This window comes from Bactrocera neohumeralis, chromosome 5, assembly GCF_024586455.1.
Source record: "Bactrocera neohumeralis isolate Rockhampton chromosome 5, APGP_CSIRO_Bneo_wtdbg2-racon-allhic-juicebox.fasta_v2, whole genome shotgun sequence".
NCBI lineage: Eukaryota > Metazoa > Arthropoda > Insecta > Diptera > Tephritidae > Bactrocera > Bactrocera neohumeralis.
The window spans coordinates 70,479,068-70,503,499 of record NC_065922.1 but is presented as its reverse complement, the minus strand read 5'-3'; the positions used below and the strand labels follow the sequence as shown (position 1 = coordinate 70,503,499).

The 24,432-nt window shown below is 30.8% G+C and overlaps 2 protein-coding genes across 3 annotated transcripts in view; both read left to right on the top strand.

Moving 5' to 3' along the window:
* LOC126760444 (1-phosphatidylinositol 4,5-bisphosphate phosphodiesterase) overlaps positions 1 to 16,346 on the top strand; it is a 153,078-nt gene extending 136,732 nt beyond the window's left edge. For both annotated transcript variants that reach the window (XM_050476079.1, XM_050476080.1), the window contains exons 8-18: positions 4,773 to 5,009; positions 6,254 to 6,420; positions 6,491 to 6,701; positions 6,784 to 6,877; positions 6,938 to 7,102; positions 7,159 to 7,516; positions 7,593 to 8,652; positions 8,725 to 8,928; positions 8,996 to 9,152; positions 10,253 to 10,342; positions 14,596 to 16,346. In XM_050476079.1, coding sequence (XP_050332036.1) covers positions 4,773 to 5,009; positions 6,254 to 6,420; positions 6,491 to 6,701; positions 6,784 to 6,877; positions 6,938 to 7,102; positions 7,159 to 7,516; positions 7,593 to 8,652; positions 8,725 to 8,928; positions 8,996 to 9,152; positions 10,253 to 10,342; positions 14,596 to 14,664 — 2,812 coding nt within the window. In that variant the 3' untranslated portion in view covers positions 14,665 to 16,346. The remainder of the gene's footprint in view (positions 1 to 4,772; positions 5,010 to 6,253; positions 6,421 to 6,490; positions 6,702 to 6,783; positions 6,878 to 6,937; positions 7,103 to 7,158; positions 7,517 to 7,592; positions 8,653 to 8,724; positions 8,929 to 8,995; positions 9,153 to 10,252; positions 10,343 to 14,595) is intronic.
* A 5,732-nt stretch (positions 16,347 to 22,078) lies between these two features.
* On the top strand, positions 22,079 to 24,358 carry LOC126758752 (uncharacterized). The gene is made up of 6 exons (XM_050473127.1): positions 22,079 to 22,534; positions 22,628 to 22,772; positions 22,841 to 23,055; positions 23,135 to 23,851; positions 23,938 to 24,018; positions 24,091 to 24,358. The coding sequence occupies exons 1-6, from the start codon at positions 22,307 to 22,309 to the stop codon at positions 24,259 to 24,261; spliced, it is 1,557 nt and encodes a 518-aa protein (XP_050329084.1). The 5' UTR covers positions 22,079 to 22,306; the 3' UTR covers positions 24,262 to 24,358.
* Positions 24,359 to 24,432: the final 74 nt, after the last annotated feature.

Here is a 24,432-nt window from a genome sequence, read left to right as displayed (position 1 = left end):
AAGGAGTGGAGATCTTTCTCTTCGTCTGCTTCCCTCGGCGGGTACTGCGTCCAATACTCTCAGAGATGGAGTGTTTTCATCTATTCGGACGGCAAGACATAGCCAGCATAGCCTCTGTTTCTTCATTCGCTTAACTATGGCATTGCCGTCTTATGTCTCGTATAGCTCATGGTATTCACCATTGCCATTGGCAATGCGCAAAGATCATAAATTTTCCGCAGAACCTTTCTCTAGAAAACTCGTAACGCCGACTTATCGGATGATGTGTAACTTGTAGAATTTAGTCTTTGTACAACGAGGAAGGTCTTTACTTTTCAGTTGTCTACTCAGTCCGTACCTGTTGGCAAGAATTATTCTGCGTTGAACTCCGAGACTGACATTGTTGTTATCTAAGACTACCAACAGTGACGTGGGAGCCAAGTCGTCTTTCGTCCTGCTTTCGTTCACTTCCAGACCCATTTTCTTCTCTTCTCTTCCTATCCACACTGCTCTCCCTTTCTACAAACACTTTTTGCAAACCAGATGCGCGTATTCGCCATAAAATCTGCGTATAAATGCTCATAGCCCTAATCCAGTATTAAAATCCATTGCCATGCTTCAAGCGACACTTAAAATATCAATGACAATAAACAATTGAAGACGACAAAGCACGTCAAACACTTCTGCGATAAATAGGCAGCAATGGAAGCGAGCATTTTTGCTATTTCGCAAATCCCTAAAGTAAAACCAGCAACAAGGACCACTGACACATATTGTCGAGCGGTAGAAGAAGCCTAACAGAAAGTCGCTAGATCTACCTTAGTTTCAGAGCCGCTTGTGTCAACAGGTTTTAGAGGCTCTGGATGGATGCAGACAACAACAGAAAAAGGCTGGAGTAGATGAGCTTACACCAGTAGTTGCGCAAAAAGCCGGCGGCAGGTGAAATATAGAGAAGAAAGCCTTAGCAAATACACATTTATAACCTTGGGTGTAGCAGCTGCTTGTGCGCGCTTCTGCCACCAGCCGTTCAATGCGAATTTATACAGCATAATTGTTTAGTGGAAACGCTGGAAAAACAACATGCAAACAGCCACCGAACGGGGAAAAGCAAACAGTACCCGCGACTATGCAAACAACACGATATTTTTGCATAAATAAATATTTTGCCGTCGCCACGCAAATGAGGCGGAGCTACCGCGGCCGCGATGCTGCGATTCTAAGCCAACAAATGCGACGAGGATTTCATTTTTTAATTTCTTGTAGTATTCACTCTATTTATCTTCTCATTTTGCTTTGCTTTGCTTTTGCAACGCACATTTTACTTTTCCCCCTCCACACGCATCTCTGCGTCCCGCCTACAGATAGCATTTACCCACTCAACGCATTACCAGCAGCATCAGCGCTTGAGCCCTTGAGTAGTTCCTTGTTATTGGCATTTTGTTGCCTTCTGATACGCTAAGTGGCATTATTGTCCTTCAGGCCATATTGTACGCGCTGGCAGAAAGCAATATTCTAGTGCTTGCTCGCTGTCTGCAAAAGAGTTACGCATACAACAAATAAATGTCTTTTAGTGTCAATGCCGGATTTCGGTGAAAATTTATGATTGCAGTAGAACACATAAAACCCGCGCACTGCGGACGACGGGAAGTCCTCTCATAATGAGGGTGTTGTGTAGGCGTGAAGTTGGTCAGTGGGTGTGAGCGCTAGAGGGTAGCAGTTGCGTGTGTGGTGTGGGGAAAAAACATGTGTTGAGTTATTTTGAACCTGTTTATCAGCTGTTTATGCGTGGCAGCTGTCAAAAGTTAGAGGTTATGGTGAGTGGGTCGAGTAAATTGATTGCAAAAAGAGTGAGATAGCCCACCAGCAGCAAAGTTTTTATATCAACAGTACGGGCGAGTGTACATTTTCATAAGCTTTGGAAAATCTATAAGCTAATTATAATTAATATTAATATTATACGGCCTTACAAAATATAAGTTTTACGCTATTTCGAGTTTTATGTTCTATTTTATACTATATATAAGGAGCGCAAATGGTGTCCAAGATGTGATTGAAAGCTATCCTATGTATTTGGTGGCCTTAGCAGGAAATCATTTTCTATGAGTAGCTGACCTACGGCCGATCGCTTAATTCAACATCGTCAGAAGGAAACGGCCGTTCTAAGCCCACGTGGAGGAAATTCTTACAAAAGAAGGCTATGAATGCCGAAAACCGTTGAACGAAATAAAGATGTTAGCAAAACACAGAACCAGATGGAAACGCTTTGTTGAGGACCTATGCTCCAGTGGAAGATACAGGAGATGATGAAGACGAGGACAACACCAGGCCACACAAATCGTGACTTGGCAGAAGCTCCATACAATGAAAATCGACTGCCCAAAAAAAAAACACTCCGTCTTTGTGTCATGGGCGCGAGATCTTGAAATTGAGAAGATGCTCGCGAAATATTTGAACAGAATTTGGGGGTCTTTGTATATTACTACGAACGGTTGCCACTAGGTCCCAAAACCGTTGTAGACTTCAACTATCAGAAAATCGGTCTCCTAGACTCTATTACATTCATTTGAGTACTCGCCCTCAGTATTTTAGTAATTAAGTTTTAAAGTCAGAAAAGCGATAGGCATAGGGGTTGATCCAAAATTGATGAATCTCACTGAAATTCGTTTTGTGCTTACCACAATTTTTTTTAAGACGGCTTATTGGACAGTATTCAGTCTGAACACCTATAATTGTGAGGAGACTGACTTTGCTAAGAGCCAGTAGTTCGGATGACCTCTTACGGTTCACTCTGCACCGGAAGGATTTCGCAGTGGATCAAGTTCTGGTTATTGACCAGGACATGCTGAGATAACTGGAAATCCAAAGGTTCAACGCCAAAACGCAAGCGGACATCAAAGAACCGACTCGACTCCAATCGGAAGAATTTGAGAAAAAGGTGCTCTCCGTAGCCAGGTCATTGGCGATTATTCAGTCAATCATACACTCTCAATCATATACTCTCAGTCAAAATTGCAAAAAAAGCGAAAGGTTTAGCTAAGCCAAGGGCATGCATTTACATGGAGTTTATAGTTTTTGTTGGGATTCCACGCAGCAACAATCTCAATAGAATAGCAGAATAGGTTTTCACAGATACCGAAAGCTGAAAAAGCATTAGAAATAGGAGTGAATCGTTTTTTGGGCCCAACTTTTCACACTTCTCCCTACAAAATAGTCGCGATAGTATTTCGAGGACTCAAAATAAATCAGTTAGTTTTATAATTCACTTTCAGTTCATTAAAAACAAAACTATATGGCCTCAAAACAACAAAAGCAACAAGTACAATAATAAACAGAACGAAAATAATAATATATTCAGTGTTGTATTCATTCTGAAAATTTTCTACTTTCGCCATTTGCTATGCACCGTTACTTTGACTAATTCAAATTGCACTCATTTAACCTAATTTCCGTTTGCTATTTGTCCGACCACTTTAGCCGACTATAAGTAAATAAATGCTGCCACTGTGAGCCCCCCTACATATCTATGTGTCTATGTTTGCTTATTCATATGGAAAATGTTAACTATGTAACAGGAAATGAAGGACATACACATAAATATACAGCAAAACAAAAACAGAAAACTAATGCTCACAGAATTGTAAAATGGTCGCATAGCTATGAGCTCCTACGCTTTGCATTGTCCTTTGCCATGCTTTGCAGTCACTTTTTGTTATGCTACAGGAAATTGACCAATACAACCCAACCACTGCCATCTCTGTTCGTATGTATTCGTGAGTGTTGCCCGCAATTTGTTTGAGCAGTTAATAAATTATAAACTAATTATTTGCAATTACTAGAGGGAAAGCATGCGATAGGGGGTCAGAGTGTCTGGGTTTTGTTTTAGTTCACGAGAGGAAGTAGAGAAAAGTAAAATGATTTTGATGTTTTTCATAAAACCTCATATGGGAGACCTCATAAAAAAAACTGGCAAGAGGACAGATTTTGGGTTCCTACATTTATAAAGAGTATATAATGAGACTATTAACAGTTCAAAACACATATAAACTCGACGAAGGTATCTAGAGCCATGTGTAATCAATCCTTGAACGGCAAGACATTGAAAATTGGCTTAAAAATCCTACAAAATAACCTAAAAATAGCTGATAATCGAAGCAGAATCAGCAAGTTGCTTCGAAGAAGTAATCAAAAATTAATTTATAAATCATGCTATGGTAAAAAAGTGAATCATGTCGGAAACGAATCCACACAATGAGATCATTAGATGATACTATGCCTTAGTCGTCGTCCGAGCTGTCGAAGGATACTTTATATTTAGACTCAGAGACCAATTTGTTGAGTACAAACAATTTCAAATTTGAACATAGAAAATGAAATTGTAATGGAGGCGCCATTCGAAATCATTCTTAGTAAGGAAAGGGTTCTTCTAAAATCTAACAGTCATACTTTCACTTTCGAAAGCCCCCAGAAAGATCTGCTTTTGGTTTAGAGAATCTCAAATTCTGCAGAGCTTTCTTTCTATATGTCTCAATCATTCAATTACTCAACTACGTAAACTTCTCTCTGAAACATTTGAATTCATATCCTTCAAACAACAAAGGTAAGTGGTTCAGACGGACTCAAAGGTACGTACTTATTTCGAATATTTACCCTCAGAAATGTCTAATCATTGCATGCTGTAACTGTCAAATATTACACATACACACATATAAATTTCTCTTATTAAATAAATTTAATGCGTTTTCATAAATATTTCGATTCACGCTTTAACTTTATATCTCTACAATTCCACACAGTTGGATGCGCTTATCTTTTTCGGTGGAAAAAGGTGGCAAAATACCTATTAAAGTGGTAGCGAAAACTTTTGCGTCCGGCAAAACGGAAAAGCTAGTGTATCAATGCTTTAAGGAAGTCGGACTACCGGACGATAAGAGTGCCACCATGACGAAGGAAGAGTTCACATTCGATAAGTTTTACGCGCTGTACCACAAGGTTTGCCCACGCAATGACATCGAAGAGCTGTTCACTTCCATGTAAGTTGAGAATGGGGTCATGAATGAGTAGATATGTGCGTATTTGTATGTAGTGTACTTGAAATAACGAGGGTAATCCTAAAGTTTTTAAAAGTTTGCACATTTTTAGCAAACAATTTAGCGACCCAAATATATCGAGAGGTCTCAAATCGACGAATGAAAGTTGAAATTGATTTATTATACTACGTATTTGCCAGACCTAGATTCCACTGAAACCTTTTGATAGTGAGGGATTTGAGACCAAGCAGGAGCTGGAGTTGGTTGTCAACAGTAATTAAGAGAAGCAAAACGGTTGTAGCCATAAAGAGAGGTACTGAAGCAATTTCAAATCTGCGATACAACCAAGTTTCTACTAAACTGAAACATGTAAAACATGATGAAAGAGGTCCCGTGTATCGGCCTGTATAGAATATCTATTTTGAAAAATAAGAATTTTCTAAATATTTTTATCGTATTTATTTTATCAGTTTGAGTACACTAGGAGATTATCTTCAAGTTCCTACCATAAAAAAGGTACCGAGGCAATGGATAACCTGTGGATCTGCCGCTTATCGACCAAGGGCAAAATATTTATGTTAAAAAATATTATTTCCAAGACAGTTTTAGTCCGAAGTATTTATCAATTTAGGAAAAATACCAAGACAAGCCACCATAAAGAGAGTTATTGAAGAAATCGGAAATCTGCGGGACCAACTGCATGTTCCTATCACAAAGAGAGGGCCAGTTAGAATTCAAAACCTGTGTATTAAACGTTACCTCGTTTATTTTAAGGACTCTATTTATTAATTTACATACTGGGACCATTCTCAGGTCCTTCTTACACGATTACGCGGTTATAGTCTGAGGTTCTATTCTTGGTTTCCTATCATAAAAAAGAGGTATCGACGTAATCGGATAGCATTGGATCTTTCCTGTATCCACCTCTTTCAGCCCGTTGCTTTCATAAAAACGACACTGAAGCAAACACACTTAGACGGTTCTTCCATATATCGAGACAGACAGAAAATCAATTTAAGAAAACAATGATTTCTTTGACAGTGTTTGGCACAATAATAGGGTCACCCTCTTATTTCAGCAATAAATTTACTTATGTATATGCCAACAAAGCGCCTTCCCACACATTTTTACTGAACATCGTCTAGTGTTTATTTATTTACTTTTTACCTCTAATATATATAAACAATATTTATATTTCCTTTTCTACATGTTATTTGTCTTTATCCTTACTCCCTCACTCTCAACAGCACTAAGGGTAAATCGGAAGTCATTTCGATGGCACAGTTCGTACAGTTCATGAATGATAAGCAACGTGATCCACGTATGAATGAAATTTTATATCCGCTCTATGATGAGAAGCGTTGCACGGAAATTATCAACGATTATGAATTGGACGAAGAGAAGAAGAAGGCGGGTGCGTACCAGACTACTACTAAGGAGTTTGCAAAGTTTACAATTATACTAATATTTCTCCACAAACACAGGTCAAATGTCGATGGATGGTTTTAAGCGATATCTCATGTCCGATGAGAATGCACCCGTATTCTTGGATCGCTTGGAAATGTATATGGAAATGGATCATCCATTGGCGCATTACTATATCAATAGTTCGCATAACACCTATCTGTCGGGTCGTCAAATCGGTGGTAAGAGTTCGGTGGAAATGTATCGGCAGACGCTATTGGCGGGTTGTAGGTGAGTGCAAGCCACTAAACATAATGCTTTTAGTTAGTATGCGAGTTCTACACCAACTTTTTGTCTATTTTGTCTCATGCAGATGCGTCGAGCTGGACTGTTGGAATGGCAAAGGTGAAGACGAGGAGCCCATCGTAACTCACGGCCACGCCTACTGTACTGAAATTCTATTTAAAGTGAGTAACACGACTTTTACGGCCTATTTTTGGAGTCATCACTTCATATTTTCCATCTAGGATTGCATTCAAGCCATCGCCGATTGTGCATTTGTCTCCTCCGACTATCCTGTTATATTATCCTTTGAGAATCACTGCAATCGTGCGCAGCAATATAAATTAGCTAAATACTGTGATGACTTCTTCGGTGAACTATTACTAAAGGAACCGTTGCCCGAACATCCGGTGAGTCCTTTAATAAAAGCTTTGCATGCACTGCGCTAATTGCCACTTCAATACAGCTCGATCCTGGTTTACCACTCCCACCGCCTAATAAATTGAAACGGAAAATACTAATAAAGAATAAACGTATGAAACCGGAAGTCGAAAAGGTCGAATTGGAGCTCTGGTTAAAGGGTGAACTGAAGACCGATGATGATCCGGAGGAAGATGCCAGCGCCAAACCACCTGATGCGGCACCACCACCAGAGGCTGCCGCCGCACCACCAGCGGGCGAGCCCGGCGCAGATGGTGCTGCGCCTGAGGCGGAAGCAGCAGCGGTCAATTACAGCGGCTCCACGACGAATGTACACCCCTGGCTGTCATCGATGGTCAATTATGCGCAGCCCATTAAATTCCAGGGCTTCGATAAGGCTATTGGTAAATATTTTCTTGTGGCAACGCTCTTTCTAATAACTAAAACTCTATGGGATTATTTTCATTTTTTTTTTTACAGAGAAAAATATCGCTCACAACATGTCGTCGTTTGCCGAAGCGGCTGGCATGAACTATCTTAAACAGAGCTCCATCGACTTTGTCAATTATAACAAACGTCAAATGTCGCGCATTTACCCGAAGGGCACACGCGCCGACTCTTCCAACTATATGCCACAAGTGTTCTGGAACGCTGGCTGTCAGATGGTCTCGCTCAATTTCCAAACCTCCGATCTGCCTATGCAATTGAATCAGGGTAAATTCGAATATAACGGTGGCTGTGGCTACCTGCTCAAGCCGGATTTTATGCGCCGCTCAGACAAGGATTTCGATCCGTTTGCCGATGCGCCCGTGGACGGTGTCATTGCCGCGCAGTGCTCCGTGAAAATTATAGCCGGTCAATTCTTGTCAGATAAAAAAGTCGGCACCTACGTCGAAGTCGACATGTTCGGTCTGCCCTCGGACACAGTAAAGAAAGAGTTTCGTACACGTTTGGTGCCTAACAACGGTTTGAATCCCGTATACAATGAGGATCCGTTTGTCTTTCGTAAAGTGGTGCTGCCCGATTTGGCTGTGTTACGTTTCGGCGTCTATGAAGAGAGCGGCAAAATGATTGGACAGCGTATATTACCGTTGGACGGTCTACAGGCCGGCTATCGACACGTCTCACTGCGTACCGAAGCGAACTTCCCAATGTCGTTGCCTATGCTTTTCGTCAACATCGAATTAAAGATTTATGTACCTGATGGCTTTGAAGATTTCATGGCCATGCTGTCGGATCCGAAAGGATTTGCGGGCGCTGCAGCAAAACAAAATGAACAAATGAAGGCGCTGGGCATTGAAGAACAGAGTGGTGGTGCGGCACGTGATGCAGGCAAAGCCAAGGAAGAGGAGAAGAAAGAACCACCACTGGTATTCGAGCCAGTTACGTTAGAATCACTGCGCAGTGAGAAAGGCTTCCAAAAGGTGGCCAAAAAGCAAAACAAAGAGCTAGATACGCTTAAGAAGAAACACACCAAGGAACGCATGACCATGCAGAAGAATCAGAATGCGGCTATTGATCGGCTAATCAAGGGCAAAAGGTTGGACATTGATTCAAAATGGTTGTAATGTTAACATCTATGAAAATAAATTTCTACCTCTTATCTCCATAGCAAAGATGAAATCCGCAACGACACCACGATCAAGAACGCAATCACCGAACAGACGCAACAGTGGACCGAGATGATTGCCAAACACAAGAAAGAGGAATGGGATATGTTGCGGCAACATGTGCAGGATTCGCAAGAAGCAATGAAGGCTTTAATGCTGACCGTACAGGCGCAACAGGTGAAGCAGCTCGAGGAACGGCACGCGCGGTAAGGACGAAGGATATTTGGGATTCAGTACAGTAATTAACGTTTTCTGGTGTTTAATCTTTTGCAGTGATATTAAAGACTTGAATGCTAAGCAAGCCAAAACCTCCGCTGATACCGCCAAAGAGGTGCAAAATGATAAAACATTGAAGACGAAGAATGAGAAGGATCGACGATTGCGTGAGAAACGACAAAATAATATCAAACGCTTTATGGAAGAGAAAAAGGTGAGGCATATTATTAATATCATTATTCTAAGTTATAGATGTATACAAGAAGTGAAGTTGAAAAGTTCTTCGAGCTTGGAGCTTGTGAAACTTTAAACTTAAAGAACATAAACATGGGTCTAAACATTCTGAAATTCTCACATGTTTTGACTTCATACTGGATCTTTGGATCATGTAGTCGCGAAACTAAATTCTGGTGGTATTTCTTCAGCCTACATACCTGCGAGAGAGTTGTGGGTGGGAAGAAGCCACTGGAGGAGAGAACTTCATGACGGTAAAGTCAAAGCTCGAGGGAAGGTTGGTGAATTTTACAGATTTCCTAACAACGGAGCATTTTTCAAGCCGTGGTTGCTGCCATCAAGGTAGCGCGCTCTCTGGCGGAGCCTCCTTTAAAGAAGTGAATGTAGGGCGGGGTTAATAGCCACGAGCTCACGAGGTATGCGTTCAAGGTTGAAAAAATGAACTGATGCCTGCTGCAGAAACATCTCATGTCCCGCATTTGGTAGACTTAAACACTTTTAGATATCCCACTGAGCAAGTAGGAATCGAAATTAAACGTCTAAGCAAATTTGTATTGGCCTTAAGGCGCTTTGTCGACTTATAAGATCGAAAAGAAGAGGATAAGCCTACGAACTTAAATTCAGCTTAAACAGTTAGACAAGCCTAGAGCTCTCAAAAATGTAAAAATATTTTCTTTCGACTTTTAATACGCTCATTAGGTCAATAAACTAAGCTAAGTAGGTGTCTTCGGAATTTCTGAAACAAAACGGCTACTAATACTCCGAATTATCTTAGTGAGGAGGATCTCTACAGACAGTTCTCCCATTGAATAAAGTTTTTAGAACACTAATATGTAAACATCGATATACGAAAAATCCTAGACTGGTCTAACCCCTTAAACTATCATCTGTGTAATTGGAGACTCCAACAAGAAGTCTCTTTTTCAAAACTTATTGTTGCAAAAACATAACGCAATTGTTTTTACACCTAAAAACATACCTTAACTAAAATGTTCAACACATAGCGTTATATTTAAGTAATTATTATACAAAAATCCGCAAAGTCGTTAAATATTACTTTCGCTTATTCTTTTTCGCCAGCAAATCGGTGTTAAACAGGGACGTGCTATGGAAAAACTCAAAGTGGCACACGGCAAACAAGTCGAGGAATTTAGTACTGACGTGCAAAAGGTACTAAACGAAACACTCCGGCAAACCGACACTATAACCAGTATTGAGACTGTACTTTAGTGCAGTTAAAAACAAATAATGAATAAACTATGTAGTATTGAAATCTTAGCGACCAAATAGTTATGTGCTTGTTGAATGAAGAAGCCACAAAACAGTGTGCTAAATTACATAACAAAGTAATTATAGTAGTAGTTGTAGTAATAGTAGTAGTAATAGTAGTAAATACTTTAATAAATTATATTTCGATTACAAAATATGTCTTTAAGTTTATACACTCACACCTTAAATACAACAACAACATTTGTGTGTTTTCTGTTAATTTTTAGCAAATAGTAGTAGAAAATTATAGCGCGAATTCAGTGATCACAAACGGCTAAATAAACATATTTACAATAGCTATGCTAATTCCAACTTTCAATAACTAATTTTGGTGCTAAAATATCTAAATATGCGAACTTATGTGAAGAAAATAATAAGTTGTATTAAGATAATTTAATAATTTCTTTCAACGGGATCCTGAAGCTAAAATACTATATATTATAGCCTGAAAGCGTTTGTTACTTTATAACAATTATTTTATAGAGTGTTTTCCAATCTTTATTTTGGGTTTAATTTTAATATTAAAAAATCAGCAACTAAAAAATTAGTACAAAAATTTTAGTACCAAGAATTTAGTACTAAAAAATTTTTTTTTAAAGATTTATGAAAATATTTAATCTAAAGAATTTAGTTCTTGTAACTAAAAATATTATAAATTTTAGAATCAAATCAGTAAATAAATTTAGTACTAAATTCTGTTTCACTAAAGTTTTCGAAAAAATAGTACTTAATAAATAAATAAATAGTATAATTATTATTTTAAGTGCTAATATAAGTTCGTATTTAAATTTAAAAACTAAAAAATTGCTAGTCCTCGAAAACAAACGCTAACCTATACATAAATATATATCTACACATATGCCAATATTTATAGCACCAAAATTAGTACTTTTGTGAAGGTATTCTTATAAAAAATAAAATTAAATAATATATTAAAGTTTTTGCTTGCTTTAAAGTAGGAAATTTGGGGGAGCACAAAATTTTAGAATGCATAATTTTTTTTTTTTTTAATTTTTATCAAATAATTCATTTAGTTTTTCAGCACTTAAAAAAATCACTTAGCAAAAATATTGTGTTTTTTTCGTTTAATTATTTTTTTAAAGAAGTATAATTTTTTATTAAGAATTTTTAAGCTTCAATGAAGCTTTTTATAAAAAAAAAACCAAAAAATTTTTAATTAAAAACTGAACTAATTATTGAAAAATATTCTCAGAGATAAAAATATTTTTTTTTTTTAATTTTTAGTTAAATTTCGACAATTTTATTTGTGGAAAATTTTATTTTTTAATTTTTAAAATTTAATTTTTTTATATTTTATTTTTTTTTTATTATTTAATTAGTGTTTTTTCCAATTAAATATCATTTTAACTTTATATTTTTGTTCAAATTAAAAATTCAAATTATTTTATTTAATCAATTTTTAATTTTTTTATTAAAACTGAGCAATGCTACTGACTAAAAATATGTCTTTATAAAATTTAATTCTGTTTGCTTTCAATAAAATTTTTTTTAACTAAAAATTAGCAATTTTCGTTGAGACAAATTTAGAGAAGTATAATTTTTTATTAAGAATTTTTAACATTTCTATATTTTTTTTATAAAAAATAATAATGAAGTTTTTAGTAGTTTGCGTATCTTACTGGGAAAGAAGAAGATTATTTTAAATTTTTAATTTCTAAAAAATTGATATTTTTTAAGAAATATAATTGGCATATTTTTTAAATCTTTGCCTTATTATAAATTGAATTTGTTTTAATTTTAAAATAAAATAAAGGTAGTAAATTCTTAAATGTCAAAATTAAATAAATTAATTAAACTCTTTAATTAAAAAATTTATAGAAATTTCAAACTTTTTCAAATTAAAGCTTATAAAATTAAAATTTTCCAAATTTTAATGGAATTGTGACAGGTTTTTTTTAGAAATACAAAGACTTACAAAATATTTAATTTTATGGAAAAAATGCTCACACACTTTTAAAACTTAAAAAATAAAAAATTGCAAATTTTTCCTGACAAAATTTTAAATAGAAAACCCTACAAAAATTATAATTTTACGGAAAAACATTTTAACATACATACTTTTAAAACTTAAATTATAATTAAAAGATAAAATAAAATTTCCAAAATTTTCTCTGACAGAATTGTATTTAAAGACATTAAAAGCCTTACAAAAAATTTAATTAAAAAAAATATTTATACAGTTTTTCTTTATAAGATATTTAGCATTTTGCTGATAAATTTTGTTAATAATAAAAACAATTATTTCTCATTCTAATTTATTTTTTTTTTAACTAAAAATTTAAAAGAATGTTTTCTGTAGTATTTTGCTATCTACAAACTGTTTAACCTATTTTTTCATTAAAATTTTTATCAAATTTTTTAAATTGTGCTAATAAAAAATTTAATTTTTGAGAAATTATCTTTTTAGTGATAAAAAAGAAGATTAAAAAATTGTTTAACGTATTTTTTCTAACTTAACGTTTTTTCTTATTAAAACTAAAACTTTGCAAAATGAAAAAAAATATATTTTTTAATTATTAATTATTTCAATTTTGTAGTTTTACTAAAAATTGATTACTAGAACTAAAAAATAATAAAAAAATAAGTTTGTTATTAACATAGTTTTTTAATAAAAATTTGTGTCGCTATTTAAAAAAAAAATAAAAACTTGCTAACATTTTGATTTTTTTTTTGTTTTATGTAAAATTTTTAATTTGATTTTTTTTTGTTTTACTAAAAAATTTTAAATTTTGCAAGCAATTTTTTAGCAACTCTGTTCCTAAAATTTTATTTAGCTAAGAGCAAGAGGAAATCATTAAAAAAAAATTATGGTATCACATTGCAAGCTAAAATATTTTCCATTTTGTTGAGTAAAAATTAGTTAACCTGTTCTTTAATAAAATTTTTAGGTTGAGTTGGATTTCTTCTTAGAAATAAACTTTATCTCACTAAAAAACTTTTTTTTGAAAATATAATTAAAATTCGTTTTTTTTTTAATTTTACTAAAAAATTTTAATTAATAAATTTTTACTAAAAAATTTTGAAATTTTGTTAAGTATTTTTTTATAGATTTTTTCAATCAATTTTTCTAAATATTTGAAATTAATTTTTTACAGATATTTTTTCCTAAGTATTTTTTTTTAATTTTTTTTCAATCAATTTTTACTAAAAAATTTTTAAATTTTATTAAGTAATTTTTTACAGATTTTGTTCAATGAATTTTTTTTTAATTTTAAATTTTGCTAAGTAATTTTTTATAAATTTTTTTTCAATAAATTTTTACTAAAAATTTTGCTAAGTAATGTTTTATAGATTTTGTTTCAATCAATGAGTGCTGCAAAAAATTTTTGGGTTTTCTGCTATTTTTTTTGAGAATACTGCACGTAAAAATTTATACAGTTAAAGCACAACACTAAAACCTACATTGCTTTATATAATATGGAAATTTTTGAATTTAAGTATTTTTTAAGAATTTCTAAGAAAATGTGTTACATTTGTTAAAAAAATTTAAAGTAACCTTTATTGAATATTAAAAAAGCAATTTTTCAAATCTGTTGCTATTATTAATTATGTAATTAAAAAATTAATTTTAATTTGATTGAAATTTATTATAATTATTATTAATTTAATTTAATTTCATTAAATAAAAATTTTATTTTTTTGTTATCTATATGTACATATGTATGTTTATGTAGCGCAAATAGCGTTTTCATTTTCAAACGAGTAAGCATAATACGGTTAACGGTTACTTGCACGTATGTAAATATGTATATCTCACACTTCTTCCACTTCACCACACATTATACTGTTACATTTAAAATTATTTATTTGCATCAATGTTAAATTTTTAGTTTTGTAATTTTGTAAGTTTTGTGTTCATTAGCCAAATCGCAAAAAAATATTTGTATTTAGCGAGTAACGGTTACATTTTTTTGCACGTCTTCTATTTGTAATTAGCAAAGTAATTGATTTAGTTGAATAACTGTATGCCGACCTTTGTAAAAGAGCTGCTGTAGAGTATTATGAATAAAGTGATTGCAGTCAAGTGAACGTCACTTTTGTATTTTACTGTCTGTCACGCATTTGTTGTCGCATAAATGACAAAAACTAACGACACGCCTTATATTCTCTCACTTTTCGCCCAAAAACAACAGTTACTCGATATGTACAAAATGGAGGAGGAGGCCTACAAAATACAAGGCAAGTCTGAATTCTATGCCTAGGACCCAACTATAACCGCAGAGCAGCCACTTTTATAATGTTGGTGTGCACGTGACATGGTGAAGTGGTGGAAAACAATTAAACGCTTACAGTGTAAGCCTGTCATGGAAACGAAACGGCAATTGGCAGCACTTATGCGAAAGTTTAAAATGCAATCGAAATAATAAGTATTTAATATTTATTTAATTATTTATAGCAACTAAAGAGTATAAATTTAAAATCAAAACAAAACAAGAAAAAATCTAAAGATTAGAACGCAATTCTATGTAAAACCTTTCAAAGCGAATATTGAAGAAAAATTATTTATAGTAAAGTAACGTGAAATTTCTATATATATTTATGCAAAGGATGAAGATACATGTTATATATAAAATATATAAACTAATTTTAGCGTTAACTGAGAAAAAAATAGAAATTATTTGTAAACTAGTGAAAATAAGTGCAACTGGAATGAATTCGTAATGTCGAAAAAAAATTCTGATAAAACGAGTTTAGAGTTTAACACCGCATTTTTGTCTAAGTCAAACTAGAAAATTTAAAAAGAAGTCAACATAACCTTAAAACATGCAACATAACATAAAAAATTCAATATAAACCAGAAAAAATCAGGATAACCTTAAAAAACATTCAATATAACCTTTAAGAAGTCAAGATAACCTTAAAAAAGAAAACATAAACTTAAAAAAAATCAATATAAACCACAACAGAACTATAAAAAGTCAACATATAATTCAATATAGCCTTATAAAGGTAATATAAACTTGAAAAAACAACATAACCTTAAAAAAGTCAATATAAACTTAAAAAATAAACATAAAACCGAAAAAATCAGCATAACTTTCAAACAAGTCAAGATAACCTTAAAAGAGAAAAATGAAGATAAAAAATTAAGAAAAAACTTTAAAAAGTCAACACAAAAATCAAGACAACCTTAGAAAAGGTAAGATAAACTTAAAACAAATCAACATAACCTTAAAAAAGTCAACATAAACTCTAAAAATCAGCATAATATTAAAAACCTAACCTTTAAAAATATCACGGTAGCCTTAAAAAGGAAACATAAGCGCAAAAAAATTAAAATAAATTTAAAAAAGTCAACATAAACTCAAAAAATCAGCATAACATTAAAAAATCTATAAAAACTTAAAAAAGGCAATATAAACTTAAAATAAATTAACATAACCTCAAAAAATGTGAAAACAATAGCTAATTACGTAATATTTAACGTTTTCCATTAACAAAGTATTTGCTAGTGAAAAAAATAAAAACTAAAATGAATTAAAAATAAAAAGACAAAAAAAATGTATAAAACTAAAAACAAAAATAAAAAATATATATATTATATATACATATAAAAAAAATAAAATAATGTGGCAACATTAAGAAAAAAAATTAAGACACAGCATACAGTTCAAAAGTTCATTAACAAAAAAGGTAAAAATCAATAAACAATAAAATAAAAAAATCAGTTTACACTTGTTGCAGGCTGAGACCAGCAGATTTCTAACTTGAAATAAAATTTAATTCTAAAAAACATATTGAACAATAGTAAAACCGTAAGCAAATAGCAAGGTGTAAAGACATTAATAACTTTACCAATGAAAAATACACAGAAATATTGTAAGTACCAAAAAAAAAATACAAAAACCACAAAAAATAAAAAATATACAAAAAAATAAACAAAGTATAAACGAAACCAAAAAAAAATTGTAAAAAAATATAGACAGTATTCTCAACTATTACCGAGTAAAAAATAACCGTAAAGTGTACTAGTTACATACAAACTATACCCAGTAACTTGAGTTTCCGCCTCTCCACCTATTTACTTAGTATACCGTTAGTACGTACATAACCTACATATAAACATTTTGAGATTTTAGTATATAAAAATATATAACTGTAACACCAAAATAAAAAAACCGTATGCCAAAATGCAAAACAAGGAAAAAGTGAAAAATTTGCAACAAAAATGTAAACGAAAACTGCAAAAAAATTTTCAGTGAGCACCATATATGGTGAGTTGAGGTGAAGTTGCAACAGCTGATTGTCAGCGCGGTGAAAATATGACAGACGAACCAAATGCGGAAACATGAAATTTTTATTTAATAATCGTTTACTTAATTTGAAAGTGCAAAAACAGCTGATAACACTGCAAATTCATAACAGAAAATACCCTAAAAAAGTTTTTTTTCGTCAAAACCATTTTTTTCACCACAGAAATGCTAAAGAAGTGAAGCAAAAGAGCTGAGGTGTATTAGTAATGAACTTGATCTCAATCATTTGTTTGTGAATTAGTCAACAGAATTGCGAATAAGCATTATTTATGCCTTTTAGAAGAACTATACTGCGAGAATATAATAGTTTTTTGGAAATAATAATTTTGTTTCAACAAATTTTAACTTCAATGAAATAATTAATTATAAAAATATTTAATTTTTATTAGCAAAAATATGCGAGAAAGTAAAATTTTTTTTTTAAATAATAATTTTGTTTTAAGAAATTTTAACTTCAATGAAATAATTAATTATAAAGATATTTAATTTTTATTAACAAAAATATTTTAATTGAATCAAAAAATTAATTTAAAAAAAATAATTGCTAAAAAAATTAATTAATTAATAATAATATAACAAAATTAAACGTTTTCAAATTTAATTATTATTAAAAATATTTAAATTATTAATTAATTAAAATTATTATTAATTAATTAATTTTTTTTAATTTATTTTATTGAATAACAAAATTTATTTAGAATAAATTAATAATACATTAATAATTTATAAAATTTAAATGAATGCTTAATGAAAAAGGAAAAGTTGCAATTTTCACATCTTGAAAGCACTACATTGAGAAAAAATAATAATTTAATTAAGTAATAATTGAATTATAACATATTTTGACTTCAGTAAAATTATTATTACTTTGAAATATTATTAACAAAATGATTTAAACTAAATAAAAAGTTTAGCTAAAAAAATTAAAAACATTTAAAAAAACTTTTTTTTTTAATTTTTTTAAATTTAATTGCACATTTTTAAATAAAAGTTAAAATAGAGTATAATAGAAAAAAAATCAATTTTAATAGATTAACAAATTTTGACTTCAATAAACTTCAATGAAATTATTCTTGATTTTAATTTTTATTAACAAAAAAATTTTATTAAATAAAAGATTTTATTAAAAAAATTATTATTAATTAAAATTTAAATTTGTTAAAATTAATTTTTTTGAAATAAATTATAAATTAAAATTTAATAAAATTTTAAATTAAAATATAAAAACTTTAAATAAAAATTTAATATAATTTAAAAAAAATTATTGTTTATAACTATAACTTATAAATAAAAAAATAACTTATAAATAAAAAAATTGTTTCTAAGAACAGTTTAATTTTTCTAATAATTTTTAACAAAATTCTTTTAAATAAAAATATAATTCAATAATTTTATTATTAAAAAATTTGCTTTTTCCCAAAAATTTATTAAATAAATATAAAGAAAAAAATATAATAATAATAATAATCATTAAAATTAAATTTTTTGAAATAAAATACAAACTAAAATTTAATAAAGTTTTAATCAAAATTTGTTATAACTAAATTATTATTTCTCTTTAATTATTATTGATTTAAAGTTTTAAATAAAAAATTAATTTCTTAGAAAAGATCATTTTTCCAATAATTTTTAAAAAATTTGCTTAAATAAAATCATTATTAATTTTAATAAATAAAAAATCTTCAATTATTTGAACATTTTTACTTAAAAAATATTATTTATAAAATTTTAAATTTTTATTAATTGGAATTAAATTATTATTGTATAAAATTAATTTTTTTGAAATAAAATATAAATAAAACTTTCAATCAAACTTTAAAACATTAAATTATAACTTCTTTTAAAATATTATAAATTTAATATTTTAAATCAAAAATTTGTTTCTAAAAAAAAATTATTTTTCTAATAACAAAATTTGTTTAAATAACTATATAATTCAATGATTTTTATTAAAAACATTTACTTTTTCACAAAATTATACAAAAAAAATTTGTTTAAAAACAATTTTAAATTTTTTTAATTGGAATTAAAATATTATTTCATTAAAAATAAACTTTTTAAAACAAAGTATGAATAAAAAAATAATAAAATTTAAATCAAAATTAAATATAACTAACTAATTAATTCATTGAAATTACTATTAATTTAAAATTTTAAATAAAAAATTGGCTTATTTACAAAATTATGTTAAATAATATTATTTTTAAAATTTTAAATTTTTATTAATTGGAATTAAATTAGCTGATCATTAAAATTAAATTTGTTTCAATAAAAAATAAATTAAAATTTAATCGAATTTAATTATTATTTCTATTAAAATATTATTAATTTAAAATTATAAATATTTTTTTTAGAAAAGGTTTCATTTCTATTAATTCTAATAAAATTTGCTTAAATAAAATCATTATTGATTTTATAAAAGATTTTTTTTCCAATATTTCAACAAATTTTGACTTAAATAAAATCATGATATTAAATAATATTTATATAAAATTTTTTAATAATAATATTATTTCATTAAAGTTATTGTTAGTTAATTTTTTTAGTATTCAAAAATAAATGTAAATTTTTATTAACTGGAAAATTATTATTTCATTAAAACTATTTTGTTAATTTTTTTTATTATTTCATTTTTTTTCCATACAAATTTTTTAATTAAATTAAATTAATTTTAGAAAATGTTATGTATACCAAAAAAAAATTAAGTAAAATGTCACAAAATTAAAATTTGTTAAAATTAAATTATATATTTTTTAAAATTATTTTTATTTCCAATACCTCACGCATATTTTAAATAACCGCCTAAGCATGCAAGTGAAGCTCTCGCGTAAAATTCACCACACCAAAACATTAATGATCACACCGCAATTTCGTTAGTTTATTAAATTTTGCTCAGTGTACCAGCTTTTACTGCAAGCACTCACATCCTCTTTACCACGCGCCTAATTGTCTGTGGTTGGTAACGCGTGCGCAACACACAGTTACCACCTTCCTTTACCGTTATACTTGCAAAGGTTTACACTAAGTACGTTAATTTTCGAAACTCTAGCTGAATTTATTATATAAATATATAGACTCTATATTATGGTAGTAAATGTTTAGTGAACTTAAGTACTACGTATTTTTAAACTCTCGAAACTTGCGCTGCGTATGAACTTATGAATGGTAATTTTTATTATATTTATTTCACTTAAATGGAAGCGTATATGCATTCTATGGATTTTCAGGTGAAATAATAAGATAACAAAAAAAAAAACACTAAGTAACAGTAAATTCATTTGCTTAAAAAATGAATATTTAGAAGCCGACTAGAAGCTACTACATGGATACTTTAGTTAAACAATAGTTTTAGTTTGTAAAACCAAAACTCCCTGACGAAATGCAATTATGAATTGAAAAGGATTTATTTCTTAAAATTTAACAATTATGTGTATGGAGTGAAAGGAGAAATGCTGGGAACTTATGTGGAAGGAAATATTATAAGCAAAGTGTATGAAGAAAATTAGAAGGAGCAGAGGAGGAAGTGTAAAGCAAGCAAATACAAAGTAATACTTAAAAATATGTATTAAATATTTTAAAGAAAATTATAGATTCAAAAAAAAGTTAAAAAGTCGCAAACTGTTAGTTTTTAAGTAGCATAGCAACTGAAACCAAAGCAAAAGGAGTATTAAAATATGCATATATAATAATGGAATTATAAAGCATATTAGTGAACAGTTTTAGCGTGTAAAAATTAACTAAACAGTTATTTCAAAAAGAACGCAAATTTATTTCTACTTTTCTGTGCGCATTTGTTAAGAAAAACTCCCGTTGCTTGAGTAGAAAAAATTGTAAGTTTAAAATTACTGAGAAAAAACTATGCTCTGCGCCTTTAAGGCGTGCACTAAATATACGTTTATTTGTAAAAAAATTAAAAAAAAAATAAACCAAGCAGAATTTGAAAATGAAAGCTAACGAAACGTGTATGAAAAGCTGAGAGAAAATGTTGAAGAGATTTCGCGTTGCCAACATTTATTAACGTCCCTATCAATGTAAAAACTAAAGAATATATATATACATATATTTTAAACTAATTATGATTTATGAGGCAAAACATTTTAGTGCAATGCAAATGTATACTAATGTAAGAAAAAAAGTTAAAAATTTAAATAAAATATGATTATGAAATAAACTGAAAAGTACGAGTACCAAAGCAAAAAGAATTACTAACTTAAAAAATGCTGTTTTATTTATTATAAGCACTTATTAAACAAGAAAAACCGTTAACTACGGTTGCACCGAAGCTATAATACACTGCAAAAAAATTTTCAAACAAGACCCTGATGTTGAAAGAGCAGTTTGTATGACAGCTATATGCTACAGTAGGACGAACCGTACAATTTGTTGGCAGTTTATGATGTTGATCTGAAGAATAAGCTATAACAAATTTCATGAAGATATCTTGTGAAATAAAAAAGTTTTCTATATAAGAACTTGATTTCAAGCACTCCGTTTATATGGTAGCTATGTGCTATAGTAGTTCCAACTAAACAAATTGTTGGGAAATTGTAGCGTTGCTTTGCACAATAAGCTATGCCACATTTCGTGAAGATATCTTAACAAATAAAAAAGTTTTCATACAAGGTCTTGATTCCATTATTCCATTTGTATGACGTCTACATGATATTCGAAATGGCGCCTCCGAAAAGTGAGCAGCTTCTGGAGGAAAAAAAGGGCGAGCGCCAAATTTTAGTTCGATGTCTCGCGAACTAATGAACTGGTACGCATATACAGACAGCAAGTATGTCAAACTCAAATTCAAATAAAATCTATTAAAACGAGTTTAGACAAGAAATGCACTCATAATTAGCCTTCTGATAATGAGGAGTCTAACAAGACAGCAAATATAGGCTTCCCATTTAATATTTGTCGATGTTTAGACTTGTCTTCGATTAGTTCATATAAACAACGGTTTTAAATTTCATTACGAGCTTAGAAAAATCACTATTTCTTTAAAACTAAATGTTTCTTTTAGATAAATATTGTAAACCATCGAAGATGCAACTTCAGCGTTTATAAAATATTTTCATATCAAACTGAATGCTTCAAACTTTATACAGTAGTTGGCAACGCCGAGCAAAACTGCATCGACTGCAATTGCAAACCTGAGCTGAGCCGTTTTCCTTCACTTGCGTATTAATTTAAAAGCACAATTTTAATAACAGATATTACAAAGAAATTGCAATATTTACAGCTTAAACTTCTTCCAGCAATTGTATTTGATACTTTTTTTTTTACATTAATAAAAAATATACAATATATAACAAGTGCAATTACATTTTTTCACCTCAATTAAAAAATTGCAATATACTACAAGTAAACGAGCGAGCTTATTCGCAAACAACAGCTGATGAACGCAACAGGCGGCAATAACAACAAAACAAAACAATAAAGAGTTTCCCGCAACTTAAGCAGATAGAGAAAATACAAAATTATGGCTTTTAAAGATAAATTGTGATGAAATGCCAAGAAGGGAATTAGTGGCTGCACAAGTGTGTTACAGTACACTGTGCAAAAATTTAGATTTAGCGGCATTACTAGCTAAAAAATAATGCTTCGTACGTTTAAAAACTTATTTACAACTGGCGCTAGTGCAACTGAAGAAGATGCAGATGCAGAAGCAGAATTGAAGCAAGTATGGCCAAAGCGAGATTCTGTATTGATATATACAAACTTTGGTAAGGAATTGCTGCTGAAATGCGCTGATGTGCTCAAACCTGATGCAACGCAAATAAGTATCGAAAGTTTTATGGAAACATCGGCAAAATTTCCAATAAAGGTACATCTTCATACACTACTCATCAACGTGTTTGATTGCTTTTATGTGTAGATTATTATATTATTAAACATATACATATATATTATTAAATAGTTCGGCACGGATACGTGTCGTGTAATGAGTCAGCCGGCGGAACGTTATGCAGAAATCACTAAACAAATTGCATCTGCCTATCCCGTAATACATGAGCGTGTGCTGCATTTGTATTTGGCTTTTTTGGAGCACAAAATAAAATACGGTTTGTTAGAAACAAAATTTAACTTTTTTTATATGTGTTTGCGGTACTAAAGCATATTATATTTATAGGTACAGATATAGAGCGCGAATTGTACAATGGCATGACGCTAACAGCTTTGGTGCAGCGATTGCTGGAGAAGCGTTGTGTCTCCTTTGTAGGACCGCTGGATCATTATTTGTTGATGAGCGGCGAGACAGGTTTGGGTAAATTTTATAATGTAGGTACGCCGAAAGAGGAAGCACCATTTCTGCTGAAAGATGTGCTAAGCTATGATGAAATGAAAGTAAGATCTATAAACTTTTGTAGCACAAATATTTTTTATTTTTTTATTTAAACGTCAATTTTTGTATATACGCTTTTAGCTTTCTGCTTTCCTATCTGTATCATCATACACGGAATTCCTAAACGATGGCAATCGCAGAAACGCTGGCATAATCGAAGTGGATAAATCCAAAATAGAACGGGTTGGTGTTATAGTTGGCATTATTGGTGCACGCTTTCAAGCACGCGAAGCTATGGACTGGCAGGACATAATAGTGAGCAAAGAGCAAAATATTAAAAAACACGGTTACGGTTATACAGCTCAAGAAGCCACAAGTACAACGAATCCTGCTGTTAATTATCGCAATTTGTGGACAAGTTTCTATGAGCAACAAGATTTGCTATATGAAAATATAAGCGGTCAAAATAGGACACGTTTCTACAAAATACCAAACACTACGTATATTTTCGATAATTTGATGATGAAAAAACGCTACACTGTATCTTTCGATACACTCTTGTTGGAGGCTAATGCGCGTGGCGCTGCTGCAAGCAAACAAGTGTATTTACATGTGGTTGGCATTGGATTAGGCGCCTGGCGCGCTGTCATGCATCAGGATACAATTTTCCTTGAGACCTTTGGCGAACGTTTGCAAGAACTATTACCCTGTTTGGGACACATTAGCGTGGTACATTTTTCTTATTTTAACATGACGGCATGGGCGAATCTTGAAGATGGTGGTGTATTAGCTGCCGAGTCGCACCCAGCTGGTGGCATTAAGATATTCCTTAGCAATAGGAACCCAGCGCAAAAATTGGTAAACCGTTAAAGCGTGTTGTACTGTGCCAACATATTACTTATACATATGTATGTACATATATGTATGTATGTTTCCAATTTTAGGAAAGTGAATTTGAAAATATGCTTGTGGTGGAATCGTATGCATGGGATGGTAATGCGTTGCCTGGAAACGAATTCTGGCATGTAGGTTTACTTTATCGAAAAAAAATATATTTTAATCCATAAGGTTATGCATTTTTAAATGTTTGTTTACAGGGTTCTCTAATAACTTCCAGCGACCCTGCAGCCGCCTGCAGCACACTCATCACAGAACTACACAATCCACATATCAACACAAAAATGGTGAATGGTGAAAATTTGCATGTAGCATCAGATCGTTTTGGTGTTTTACATATTTCAGATTTTGCAAGAAAAGCGCTCCTCTAAATTAATTATTAATTAGTGTAAATTTTATAACAATTTGCAATTGTTGATGTATTGCTTTTATGTGTATGATTGAAATAAAATGTATTTTTCTAATATATACTATATATATGTATATATATTTAAATATATGCTGTTTGATATACTATGTGCTGTTAAATACATTAAAGCTTG

What these genes read in the sequence shown, in the direction of transcription:
- LOC126758752 (XM_050473127.1), top strand. Translation starts at nt 22,307, where the DNA reads ATGCTTCGTACGTTTAAAAACTTATTTACAACTGGCGCTAGTGCAACT. An exon ending in CGGCAAAATTTCCAATAAAG is followed by an intron (nt 22,535 to 22,627) that starts GTACATCTTCAT and finishes ATTATTAAATAG; the next exon opens with TTCGGCACGGATACGTGTCG. An exon ending in TAAGCTATGATGAAATGAAA is followed by an intron (nt 23,056 to 23,134) that starts GTAAGATCTATA and finishes ATACGCTTTTAG; the next exon opens with CTTTCTGCTTTCCTATCTGT.